Source organism: Bos grunniens, chromosome 3, assembly GCF_055505025.1.
Source record: "Bos grunniens cultivar Pamir isolate PY7600 chromosome 3, Bosgru_T2T1.0, whole genome shotgun sequence".
NCBI lineage: Eukaryota > Metazoa > Chordata > Mammalia > Artiodactyla > Bovidae > Bos > Bos grunniens.
Window position 1 is genome coordinate 21,287,776 of NC_141167.1, and position 12,282 is coordinate 21,300,057.

Below are 12,282 nucleotides of genomic sequence, written 5' to 3' on the forward strand. Positions count from 1 at the left end.
AAGTGTATCTGACAAGGGTTTGGGAAATGCCTCCCTGAGCTAGACTAGTTCGATTTTCACTGAGCTCTGTTTTCTGGAAATTGACTTGCTTTCTTGTGTAGAGCTCTCAGGGCCAAGCAGAGAGATCAGAGAGAACATCATGTTTGAGCAGGCTCCTGGACATTTTGTGTCTCAGAGACTAGGTTCCAGCAGGACTGGCTGCCTGGGTGGCATGAATTTTGAGTTGTGTGCATGTGGCATGGAACCCCCGGCTGTCCCCTAACAGAACCTAGTAGAAAAAGCTGCTCCGTGTTGCTGGGGGTGGCGGGGAGTGCTTCCAAAAGAAAAGCCCTGGCAAGATTGATTCCTTTTTTGCTTCTTCCTCTCATGCCTCACCCCACCCACTGTTAACTGTGAAGCCTGGAACAAAACAATCCACCCTGATCTCTGGGTCTTAATGTTTTCTCTGAAGATTGAGAGTATTGAACTTAACTTCTAAAGGTCCTCCATTGCTAATGTTCAAAGAAGTTTTCCTCTAACTTCAACCAGAGCAGGCTATACCCCAAGCCCCACAAGAAAGAACATTTGTTACAATACATCCTGTAATCCAGGAAAGAATCACTTGTCCATGTTATAAAAGCTTCAAGCCAAATATTTGCTTGATCTTTCTTCTCTACAGCAAAGCAGGTAACTGTGGTTCTCTATAATGAGAGCTTCAGGCATATCCTCTAAAGAGCAGCTGGAAGCCTGCCCCAGAGTCTCATATACAGCCAAGACTATACCACCTCACTCCTCATTCATCAGGTTGCTGTCACTCTTTGGCAAACATTCTCAAAGATTGGATTTATCAGTCCTGATGGGTCCTGGGTAGCCTTTGACTATTTGCCATCTATTGATTCATACTCAGACCCAAGTGGTAGTTTCATTTCTTCCTGGTTATCAACCCAGTGGCCTGGGGCACCCCAAAGAGCCCTTCATGTGGAGCCTTTAGGAAAGGAACTAGCATTTCAGTGGCAGTTCTGTCCTTGTGATGTACCCTTTAGCTGGGATCCTCTGTCATCGCTAGAAGTGAGTAAGTTGAGACTGTAAAGATGTTTATTCCAAAACCATAGTATTGCATAACAGATGTTCTTATTTAAAGTTATGGACTCCTTTATAGTCAGAGATGTCTGTCTTTCAGTGGGAAATACAGAACAATAGGCCCCATGTACGAGAGAGATATGAAAGCATGTGCTGGACCGAGCAGTACAGTCTTGAGACAAGAAAGAGCCCACCAGTGAATTAGCTGCCCCAAAAAAACTGATCAAAAGACAGGCAGGTCCTGGGCTCAGGGTGGGGTCTGGTAGAAACTGCCTAACGTTCGTTTCTTACATAGGACTGATGGACGGCGCTGGTCTTTGGCCTCATTGCCTTCTTCAGGCTATGGAACCAACACCCCTAGTTCTACCGTGTCAGTAAGTGGCCAAATCTGTGGCTGTACTTCCTTCGCCCTACAGTGTTGTGAAATGGTTCTCAACTTTTTCTCCAGAGCCCAGCTCAGAGAGGTTGTTTGGGGTGAGGCTGAGTGGGGCAGAGGTCTGGTGGCCCTTAACAGCCATAGTCAGATCCATTACATGCCTTTGGAAAGAATTAACCAGCTTGTCTCTGAGCATCAGTTATTCCTAGTGGAGTCCGAGGGGGACTTGAGAATGGACTTTTTCTTTGCCCATGAGGCTGGGCACAGGGACTCCTAAGCACAGTTCCCTTGCTCCCCTATTTTATTTCCAGAACTGCAGTCAAGAGCAGGTAACCCCTCCCATGTCCCAAAGGACATGTATCCTCCAACTTTTTCACTTTTCCTTTCAAAAACTTCTAAAACTTCTTAGAGAAGATTTTAGCCTAAAACACAACAGATGTCCTATTGCTGCTGTGCACAAGTGATGCTAAAATGAGACTTCCTCACTGAGCAACTTTTAATTGAAGGCAGGATGACGCATTGGCAAACACTTTCTGTAAAGGGCCATATTTCAGGCTTTGCAAGCCACAGACTGGATGACCCATTTCCCTTGTATTCCACCATTCTTTAGGTCTTCTCAGATCAATTTGTCTATATTCATAAATCCAAAGCAGGAAAAGGAGTTACTCTTTTTTTTTTTTTTTTGCTGCACCTCACAGCCTGTGGGATCTTAGTTCCCTGACCAGGGATCCAACCCATGCCTTCTGCAGTGGAAGTGCAGAGTCTTAACCATTGGACCTGCAGGAGAGTCCTAAATATTACTCTTAAGTTAATCCAAGGATCTCACTGGTCCTTCTGCAGCTGTTAGTTTCAGATCTTTCCCTAGTAAATATCCCTTCCCATAATCCTTTACTCAACCATGATTTTTTTAGATCCAAGGTAAGTGTCATGTATTTATTATGTATATATATTCCTGTTCAAAAAATTTTAATTGACCCAACCCATTGCTTCAGCTTATTTTACTGAAATACCTTAAAATACCAACTTTGCTTCATGTTAGTTGCAGTTGAGTGAGGATAATTTTTTACAGTTTCTGTCCAAACCATTTATAAAAAACGTGACCAAGACAGAGCCCTGTGAAAACCTCCCACCAGCTGTTTACAACTTCATTTATTATAGCATTCCATGAGAGAAGTGTGTACTGTTAGTCAAAAGAATTCTGGTTTCTCACTTGGTATTAAGGCTTACATGTGGCCTCAGAGTTCTCTCAGTGTGGTGCTGCAGCTTTGAGTGTAAATGGATTTAGACATTTAACTTCAGATTCTTCATCAGTTGGTGAGCAGAACTGAGCCAAGAGTGTTAGATTGGCTGCTGTTGTAGCTGGTCTGATCGGGTAAGGGGGGATTCACGACCAGGGCTGCCACAGCAATGGCTGCACTGTGGGCTGCCTCTGATAGCACAGCTCACTCCCTCTCATTGTCTCCTGTGACTCCAGTGGGCTTAGCTTTAATCTCAGTCATCAGACCATGTTTAGAACTCTTACCTATTTTCAGGTCAAGTCTAATATTTGAGTTGCAGATCTGAAAATAATTTTCTTCCCTGCTGAATTTTCTTGCCTATTGGTATCCCTAGAGCCTGGGTGAAGTGGTCACAGCCTCAGCAAAGCCAGTTGCCCTCTGGTTAACAACCTGAAGGAAGCATTGCCGAGCACCCCTAGGGCTCTCCAAGGTGTTGTAGGAAGGAGAACTTACAGGATGTCGTTTGTAGGTCGAGCATTCCTAGGACATTGCCAAAGAAGCCAGGAAGCATGGCTTATTAATTACTTGCCATTCCAACTAGCCAAAAGCCTCATGAAAGTAAGGGGTCCTTGCAGAAGAATCTGCTTTTTGCCACCTAAAGAGGGCCCCTAGGAAGTCGGGGAACTCTCACACCCATGAATGTCTGGGTCTGACCCCCTGCAAAACTCAGGAAAGAGGAGAGTATCTCGGCTTCCTCAGGACTGAGAGCCCTGAGGGGTAGAGATGGACAGGATCGTGCCCTGTGGAGAGGAAGCCTGCCGCTGTGGGCTGACTTCATGTTTACACTGACTGGGGGCCCCTCACCATTCTCAGCCCACCTCCGCTCCTGGCCTGCCTCACACTTCTCTCTAATGCTTTTTTTTTTTTTAATGTCCCCTCTAGTCGTCGTGCTCCTCTCAGGAGAAGCTGCACCAGTTGCCTTTCCAGCCCACGGCCGATGAGCTGCACTTCTTGACGAAGCATTTCAGCACAGACAGTGTGCCTGATGAGGAGGGGCGGCAGTCCCCCGCCCTGCGGCCCCGCTCCCGCAGCCTCAGGTGAGGGGCCCTCTCCCACCTGGAGCTCAGCTTGTCCTCAGAGCCTAGGAGTTGGCACATTTGCTCCATAAAGGGCAAGACAGTAAATAGTTCACAGTTTGTAGGCCATACCACCTCTGGCAGCTACTTACTCTGCTGTTGTGTGGACTCATCCACAGACATTATGTGAACTTTATTTATAAAAGCAGGCAGCTGGCCAGATTTGGTCTGTGGGCCATAATTTGCCAACCCCTGGCCTAGCACATGGGCACAGCTCAAATGAGTCAAGCCCAGGGAGGCTCAAGCCCTTTGGCTTCGGGTACGGTTCAGCTCACCCCACCACCCGCTGCCACCGAGAGGTGCCTAACGATGCTCTCAGGGGGTCCCTCTTCTTCCCTTTAAAAGTAGTTGGCAGTAAAAATGTACTGTGGACTCTTTTCAGTTATGGGAGAATAATGGTATCATCCCTCCTGATGGTTACCTGGCTAAGAACCCAGTGGCCCAGAATATATAACTCGGCCAACTGAAAACGTTGCTTCTGAGGACACTTGTGGCTGACTCAGGGAGAAGCCCATCGCAAAAGAAGAACTAAATGGCCATCTCAATCAGTCTCATCTCCCTGAATCACTAGGGCTCATCAAACTAAGCAGTCCTTAACCCCTGATTTCTCTGTGTATTCCATGGATTCAGTCAGCTCTTCTCTTTGGCATTAGGTGGTAAATCTGTGCCAAAATTCCAAGTTCAAGAAGAAGGTGGAAACTGCAATGAGCAGGGCTTTCAGAGATGGAGCTCAGCTTTCCAGGGCCCCTGAGAAATACTAAAGTGGCCAACATGTTGAGGGTGGGGGCCAAGGAGTAATGCCTCCCAGGAAGAGTCCCCTCGGGTAATGCTGGCACTGTAAGTGTCAGGGAGGGAGCTGAGCCAGACCACAAAGACTGGTTCAAGTTTAGGTTGATGACAGTAATGACTGGGACTGCAGTGCACAGGGTCAGACATTCAGACGAGGGAGCATGGAGCCCAGTCCACAGGGGAACGCCCGAGTCTTGGTGCTCTTCACAGTCCACACAGAAACAGGGGCACCTGTTAGAACATCTGAGAGTGAGAGGACGGCAGTACCTCTGGGAATCCCTGAGGATTACTCTTAAAATGCTTGGTAATGTGCATTAGTGCAGCAGACGGACCAGGGCCACTGCAGGGAGGAAAGGCAGGAAAGAGCAGCTCTGGACTCAACTGGGATCACAGGTCAGGGGCATCAAACTGGGCAGGACCCAAGTAGCCATTCAGTTGCGTGGCTCAGACTTTGAAATCCTTTACGAGGATATAACCACATGTGGGCCAAAGTGGGAGATTTAGATGGCCCAGGTCCTCAACAGACTGGCGGGACTGGCCTCATTCACCCCCGAGGTAGAGCTAGGTCAGCCCCACTGGCTGCAGCTTGTTTGGAAAAGATACAGGTATAGACTGTCTTCCTCTAGTTGTTTTGATGGTTGGTGGTTTGATTGAATTTGATTCCTGGAACATGCTGGGGGTGTGCCCAACCCCACTGGCCAAAGCAAGGAGGACGCAGACAGTCCTGTTATGGGGGTGGGGATCCTAGAAGAACCTCTTGTGGCTTCAAGAGTGGTCTCCTGCTGTCTAGGCCTTTTCAGGCCCTGGCAGAGGTCTTTGTGAAGGCCAGGCCTCTTACAGGAAGGTAGTCTAGCTCCAAGTGACACCATTTTGAGGTGAAGAAAGTGTACTGGCAGCTCCAGGAATAAGGAGGCTCTGGAACTCAGCACTTCTGAAGGTGGGAGTGTATGGCTGCTGCAGACAGTGGGCAGGCACGGGCTCTGGGGATGGGCATCTTTCTCCTCACTGGTTCCCTGGCACTAATGTAACACACTTGTTTCTTTCTTAATTAGTCCTGGACGGTCACCAGTTTCCTTTGACAATGAAATAATAATGATGAATCATGTATACAAGGAAAGATTCCCCAAGGTAAGGATCCAGATTAAAGGAAACGGTAATATCCCTGAGGATGTCGCTTCCAGCCAGCCCCACTGCAAAGACCAGAGGTGGGAGGTAGCACCCTGTCTCTGGAGGCAGCCAGAATAGGAGGGCACAACATGGGGCCTGCCAGACTGCCAGAGAAGAGGAGGGACAGAGGGCCTGGAAGTCTGGGAACTGTGCTTGCAAGCCTCTGTTTCCCCACTCCCCACAGAAAAGGGGTGTCTAAAGGGAAATGTCAAAGCCGTATCCTACCATATGTTAATGGGGAAGGAAAGAGCAGAGATCTTGGTTCTAACCTGCCCATGAGGATCCATGAGTTGGGATCCCCAAGAAGGAGATTTGCCCTCTGAGAGCACCTTCATTTAAGGCAGATTTCTAAATTTCCCCTGCCAGGAAATTGGCCAGAGGGAGCAGTAGGGTGGGAGACAGAGCTCAGAGTTGCTATTCACAATTGGACTTGTGTTTTCAAGTGGGGAAATGCCAAGGAGGGAGGCGGGTTACTGTCCTGAGATAGTTGGGAAGAGGTCTTCAGAGCTGCAGTTTGATGGTGAACCTCCTCGTATGTGGAAAGAGAACCTTGTTTTGCATTTGCCTTTCCTTTTGAAGACCACATGCCTAAACCCTGTGATGTGGCTGTCTAATGATAGGCCTTGCCCCTGCAGAACAAACCAGCTCTGGAGGGAGGGAACCAGGGCCAGGTGGACCCCTCTTCATGACAGCAGCAAGCATGAGGTCTTCAGGCCTCTTTGTTCATCCTCCATCCAGACCCCCGGCTCTGCCTGTTCTTCTGTATCAGGGTTGGCAATGTGTGGTTTCCTGCTCCTCCAGCATGTCCTTTCTCTAGCCTTGGGGAGTCTCCGGGCACACGGGGCAGGCTGAGGGAAAGCTGTGCCGTCCTCTTGCTTTCCTTCTTCACGGGGAAGCGGAGCTTGAGGAAGAGTAGGTTCTGGGAGCAGCCCGACTGGGCTCAAGTCTGCTTCTACTGTGTGTTAGTCTCATGACCCTGGGCAGATGATTGACTTCTCTGAACTTCATTTGCCTCATCCGTAATTTGGGATAAGAAGAGAATCTCATAGGGAGCTTGTGAAGATGAATGAACATTAAACTTTTCTAACTGTGCCCAGGACACAGCAAGCACTCACAAGTGTTAGCTGTTATTTCTCTGCTGCTCTGTGGTCTGCACTTTCTAGCCTTTGAGTGGGCACTGGAGAACGAGAGCAAAACAGAGAGGCAGAGTGACAGTGTGGAAATCATTCTGTTGTGCTTGGTTCTTTATTTAAAAAAATTAGGGGTATGCATAGTGTTTGGGCCTAGAGGAGCTATCCCACGTGGAAGGTCAGGAAGGGTGGTGGTGAGGAGATACCCCTCGTCCAAGGTAAGGAGCAATGGCTGCGCTTTGCTGGAGCAGCCATGAAGAGATACCCCAAGCCCAAGGTAAGAGAAACCCAAGTAAGACAGTAGGTGTTGCAAGAGGGCATCCGAGGGCAAACACACTGAAACCATACTCACAGAAAACTAGTCAATCTAATCACACTAAGACCACAGCCTTGTCTAACTCAATGAAACTAAGCCATGCCCATGGGGCAACCCAAGACGGGCGGGTCATGGTGGAGAGATCTGACAGAATGTGGTCCACTGGAGAAGGGAATGGCAAACCACTTCAGTATTCTTGCCTTGAGAACCCCATGAACAGTATGAAAAGGCAAAATGATAGAATACTGAAAGAGAAACTCCCCAGGTCAATAGGTGCCCAATATGTTACTGGAGATCAGTGGAATCCAGAAAGAATGAAGGGATGGAGCCAAAGCAAAAACAATACCCGGCTGTGGATGTGACTGGTGATAGAAGCAAGGTCCGATGCTGTAAAGAGCAATATTGTATAGGAACCTGGAATGTCAGGTCCATGAATCAAGGCAAATTGGAAGTGGTCAAACAAGAGATGGCAAGAGTGAATCTCGACATTCTAGGAATCAGCGAACTGAAATGGACTGGAATGGGTGAGTTTAACTCAGATGACCATTATATCTACTACTGTGGGCAGGAATCCCTCAGAAGAAATGGAGTGGCCATCATGGTCAACAAAAGAGTCCAAAATGCAGTACTTGGATGCAATCTCAAAAACGACAGAATGATCTCTGTTCGTTTCCAAGGCAAACCATTCAATATCACAGTAATCCAAGTCTATGCCCCAACCAGTAATGCTGAAGAAGCTGAAGTTGAACGGTTCTATGAAGACCTACAAGACCTTTTAGAACTAACACCCAAAAAAGATGTCCTTTTCATTATAGGGGACTGGAATGCAAAAGTAGGAAGTCAAGAAACACCTGGAGTAACAGGCAAATTTGGCCTTGGAATACAGAATGAAGCAGGGCAAAGACTGATAGAGTTTTGCCAAGAAAATGCACCGGTCATAACAAACACCCTCTTCCAACAACACAAGAGAAGACTCTGTACATGGACATCACCAGATGGTCAACACCGAAATCAGATTGATTATATTCTTTGCAGCCAAAGATGGAGAAGCTCTATACAGTCAGCAAAAACAAGACCAGGAGCTGACTGTGGCTCAGACCATGAACTCCTTATTGCCAAATTCAGACTGAAATTGAAGAAAGCGGGGAAAACCACTAGACCATTCAGGTATGACCTAAATCAAATCCCTTATGATTATACAGTGGAAGTGAGAAATAGATTTAAGGGCCTAGATCTGAGAGATAGAGTGCCTGATGAACTATGGAATGAGGTTCATGACATTGTACAGGAGGCAGGGATCAAGACCATCCCCATAGAAAAGAAATGCAAAAAAGCAAAATGGCTGTCTGGGGAGGCCTTACAAATAGCTGTGAAAAGAAGAGAAGTGAAAAGCAAAGGAGAAAAGGAAAGATATAAACATCTGAATGCAGAGTTCCAAAGAATAGCAAGAAGAGATAAGAAAGCCTTCTTCAGCGATCAATGCAAAGAAATAGAGGAAAACAACAGAATGGAAAAGACTAGGGATCTCTTCAAAAAAATCAGAGATACCAAAGGAACATTTCATGCAAAGATGAGCTCGATAAAGGACGGAAATGGTATGGACCTAACAGAAGCAGAAGATATTAAGAAGAGGTGGCAAGAATACACAGAAGAACTGTACAAAAAAGATCTTCACGACTCAGATAATCACGATGGTGTGATCACTGACCTAGAGCCAGACATCCTGGAATGTGAAGTCAAGTGGGCCTCAGAAAGCATCACTACAAACAAAGCTAGTGGAGGTGATGGAATTCCAGTTGAGCTATTTCAAATCCTAAAAGATGATGCTGTGAAAGTGCTGCACTCAATATGCCAGCAAATGTGGAAAACTCAGCAGTGGCCACAGGACTGGAAAAGGTGTTTTCATTCCCATCCCAAAGAAAGGCAATGCCAAAGAATGTTCAAACTACCGCACAATTGCACTCATCTCACACGCTAGTAAAGTAATGCTCAAAATTCTCCAAGCCAGGCTTCAGCAATATGTGAACCGTGAACTTCCTGATGTTCAAGCTGGTTTTAGAAAAGGCAGAGGAACCAGAGATCAAATTGCCAACATCCACTGTATCATGGAAAAAGCAAGAGAGTTGCAGAAAAACATCTATTTCTGCTTTCTTGACTATGCCAAAGCCTTTGACTGTGTGGATCACAATAAACTGTGGAAAATTCTGAAAGAGATGGGAATACCAAACCACCTGATCTGCCTCTTGAGAAATTTTTAGTATGCAGGTCAGGAAGCAACAGTTAGAACTGGACATGGAACAACAGACTGGTTCCAAATTGGGAAAGGAGTACATCAAGGCTGTATATTGCCACCCTGCTTATTTAACTTATATGCAGAGTACATCATGAGAAATGTTAGGCTGGATGAAGCACAAGCTGGAATCAAGACTGCCAGGAGAAATATCAATAACCTCAGATATGCAGATGACACCACCCTTATGGCAGAAAGTGAAGAGGAACTGAAAAGCCTCTTGATGAAAGTGAAAGTGGAGAGTGAAAAAGTTGGCTTAAAGCTCAGCATTCAGAAAATGAAGATCATGGCATCCGGTCCCACCACTTCATGGGAAATAGATGGGGAAACAGTGGAAACAGTGTCAGACGTTATTTTTCTGGGCTCCAAAATCACTACAGATGGTGACTGCAGCCATGAAATTAAAAGATGCTTACTCCTTGGAAGGAAAGTTATGACCAACCTAGATAGCATATTCAAAAGTAGAGACATTACTTTGCCAACAAAGTTTCGTCTAGTCAAGGCTATGGTTTTTCCTGTGGTCATGTATGGATGTGACAGTTGGACTGTGATGAAAGCTGAGCGCCGAAGAATTGATGCTTTTTGAGAAGACTCTTGAGAGTCCCTTGGACTGCAAGGAGATCCAACCAGTCCATTCTGAAGGAGATCAGCCCTGGGATTTCTTTGGAAGGAATGATACTAAAGCTGAAACTCCAGTACTTTGGCCACCTCATGCGAAGAGTTGACTCATTGGAAAAGACCCTGGTGCTGGGAGGGATTGGGGGCAGGAGGAGAAGGGGATGACAGAGGATGAGATGGCTGGATGGCATCACTGACTCGATGGATGTGAGTCTCAGTGAACTCCGGGAGTTGGTGATGGACAGGGAGGCCTGGCGTGCTGCGATTCATGGGGTCGCAAAGAGTCGGACATGACTGAGCGACTGATCTGATAGTGTTTGGAAATGCATCCCGTGTTTCCTCCTCCTCATGTATTAGGTGTTGTGTTATTCTAGCACTCCATGTTTGTATGTCCCCAAGTCATTCATGCAGGATGAAGTGATGATAGAGAAAATATGTTGATTCCTCCTCTCCCCTCCCACCACCGTATATATATGTGTGTCTATATATGCATAAACCAAAAATGTGTGTATACATACACGCACATACAGAAATATCCACCTAAACACACTGAAAATCAGAAATTGCCACCTGGTGGGCAAAGAAAAGAAAGCCAAGGCCCAGATAGGCAGGAACTTGTTAGCTCACGTGTGTTCTTTTGACATTAATGTGCAGTTAGATCCCCAAGAGGCTTCTGAGCCAAACCCCATGCCTGTCTGCTGGGGATCCGGGTCCATGAGCCGGTAGGTTCACAACTTGAGTAAATACTCTCTGAAGATCTGCTTAGCTCACTTGGGTCTTAAGGTGAAGTAAGAGCATCCTGAGATAATCAGACTCCCTCTGGCTTGAAGAAGTTCCCAGTTTGGAGACAGATTTAGAAACCAGCAGTGTCCACACACCAAGTTTGTATAGTTGAGGGGTCCAGTAGAAGCACAGAGGAAAAGAAGCCCTAGTTTGCCTGGAGGAATCAAAGACTTCCCAGAGGAGAATGATGCTTGAGCTGAGATTAGGAGTCGTAGGAGTTTGCCAGGCAGGCTTGGCAGGTGAAAAAGCCACACGCAGGCAACAGCATAAATGGACGGAGGCATGAGACAGCATAATGAGGAGGGAAACAACAGAACCGCAGTGTCCTTAGAGCAAGAGAGCATGCCCTTTAAGGAGTGAAGAGGTGGACGAGGCCAGATGGGAGAGGGCCTTGACTTGACTTGAAGGCGGCCTTTCACGTGTCCAGTCGTCAGGTTCCCCAAGTGCAGCATCCGGAGAGCAGGGTCACAGAGCCTGTCCTCAGGCTGTGACCAGGCCCTTCCGGCTTAGCTCCAGGCGACCTGGCGCGGGAGGAGAAAGTCACTTGACCTTTTTGATTTGCAGGCCACCGCAGAAATGGAAGAGCGTCTGGCCGAGCTCATCCCCTCCCACACCCCAGACAGCGTGTTGCCCTTGGCTGACGGAGCCTTGAGCTTTATTCATCATCAGGTGATAGAGATGGCCCGAGACTGCCTGGACAAATCCCGGAGTGGCCTCATTACCTCACACTACTTCTACGAACTTCAAGAGAATTTAGAGAAGCTTCTGCAAGATGTGAGTGTCCTTGTGCGGGACTCTGGTGAGCGCTGCACGTGGCAGTGGTTGTTAGTGCTGAGCCAGGATTACACTGGTCATGGTGCTCCCAGCCTGCGGGCCACCTCTTGCTGATGTGCGGGGCCCACCTTACGTGTCCTGCTGCTGCTGCTGGACCTTGGTTCCTCCTCAGTCCCCTGCATTTCTGAGAGAAGCCTGTTTAGTATCAGAACCCAGTGCTATGAGTCTTCTCCTTTTCTAATTCTAGTCACCCTGCCCAAGGTTCCAACACTGGTAGTGTTCATAAGTATTTGCCTCGGAGACTTGTAACCCAAAGCCAGAAAGAGGCCCCAGTGGCTGCTGTGGGCTCTCGTTTGGTAGACACACTGGTGTAAGCAGAGCCTTGAAACCGCTTCTTCTCAGCCAAGATAAAGCAGTCCTGAAGACTGCTCTGTGGGTTTATCTGTTCACTGATGCTCCCTGTACATAGTGAGAAGTTCTCTAGTGGGGACAGATGGTTTAGAGACCTGGTGCTCCTGAGCGTGAGAAGTCTCTGGGTCGCTACTTCATGCTCCGCGGTTGGCTTCCTCTCCACCTCTCCACTTGGGTGATGGGTGCTTCTCCGCAGACCACAGCTGTTCACATCAC

The 12,282-nt window shown here is 47.5% G+C and overlaps 1 protein-coding gene across 17 annotated transcripts in view; it reads left to right on the top strand.

The window, feature by feature from the left end:
• The window catches only part of MAST2 (microtubule associated serine/threonine kinase 2), a 207,083-nt gene that overhangs the window by 176,256 nt on the left and 18,545 nt on the right, over positions 1 to 12,282 (top strand). For 14 of the 17 annotated variants that reach the window (XM_086386186.1, XM_086386194.1, XM_086386187.1 and 11 more), the window contains 4 exons: positions 1,355 to 1,433; positions 3,595 to 3,749; positions 5,630 to 5,705; positions 11,446 to 11,655. In XM_086386186.1, the coding sequence (XP_086242312.1) occupies positions 1,355 to 1,433; positions 3,595 to 3,749; positions 5,630 to 5,705; positions 11,446 to 11,655 (520 nt within the window). Of the gene's footprint in view, positions 1 to 1,158; positions 1,434 to 3,594; positions 3,750 to 5,629; positions 5,706 to 11,445; positions 11,656 to 12,282 lie in introns of those variants that run through there. The other 3 variants (XM_086386318.1, XM_086386327.1, XM_086386308.1) reach the window with 2 other exon arrangements.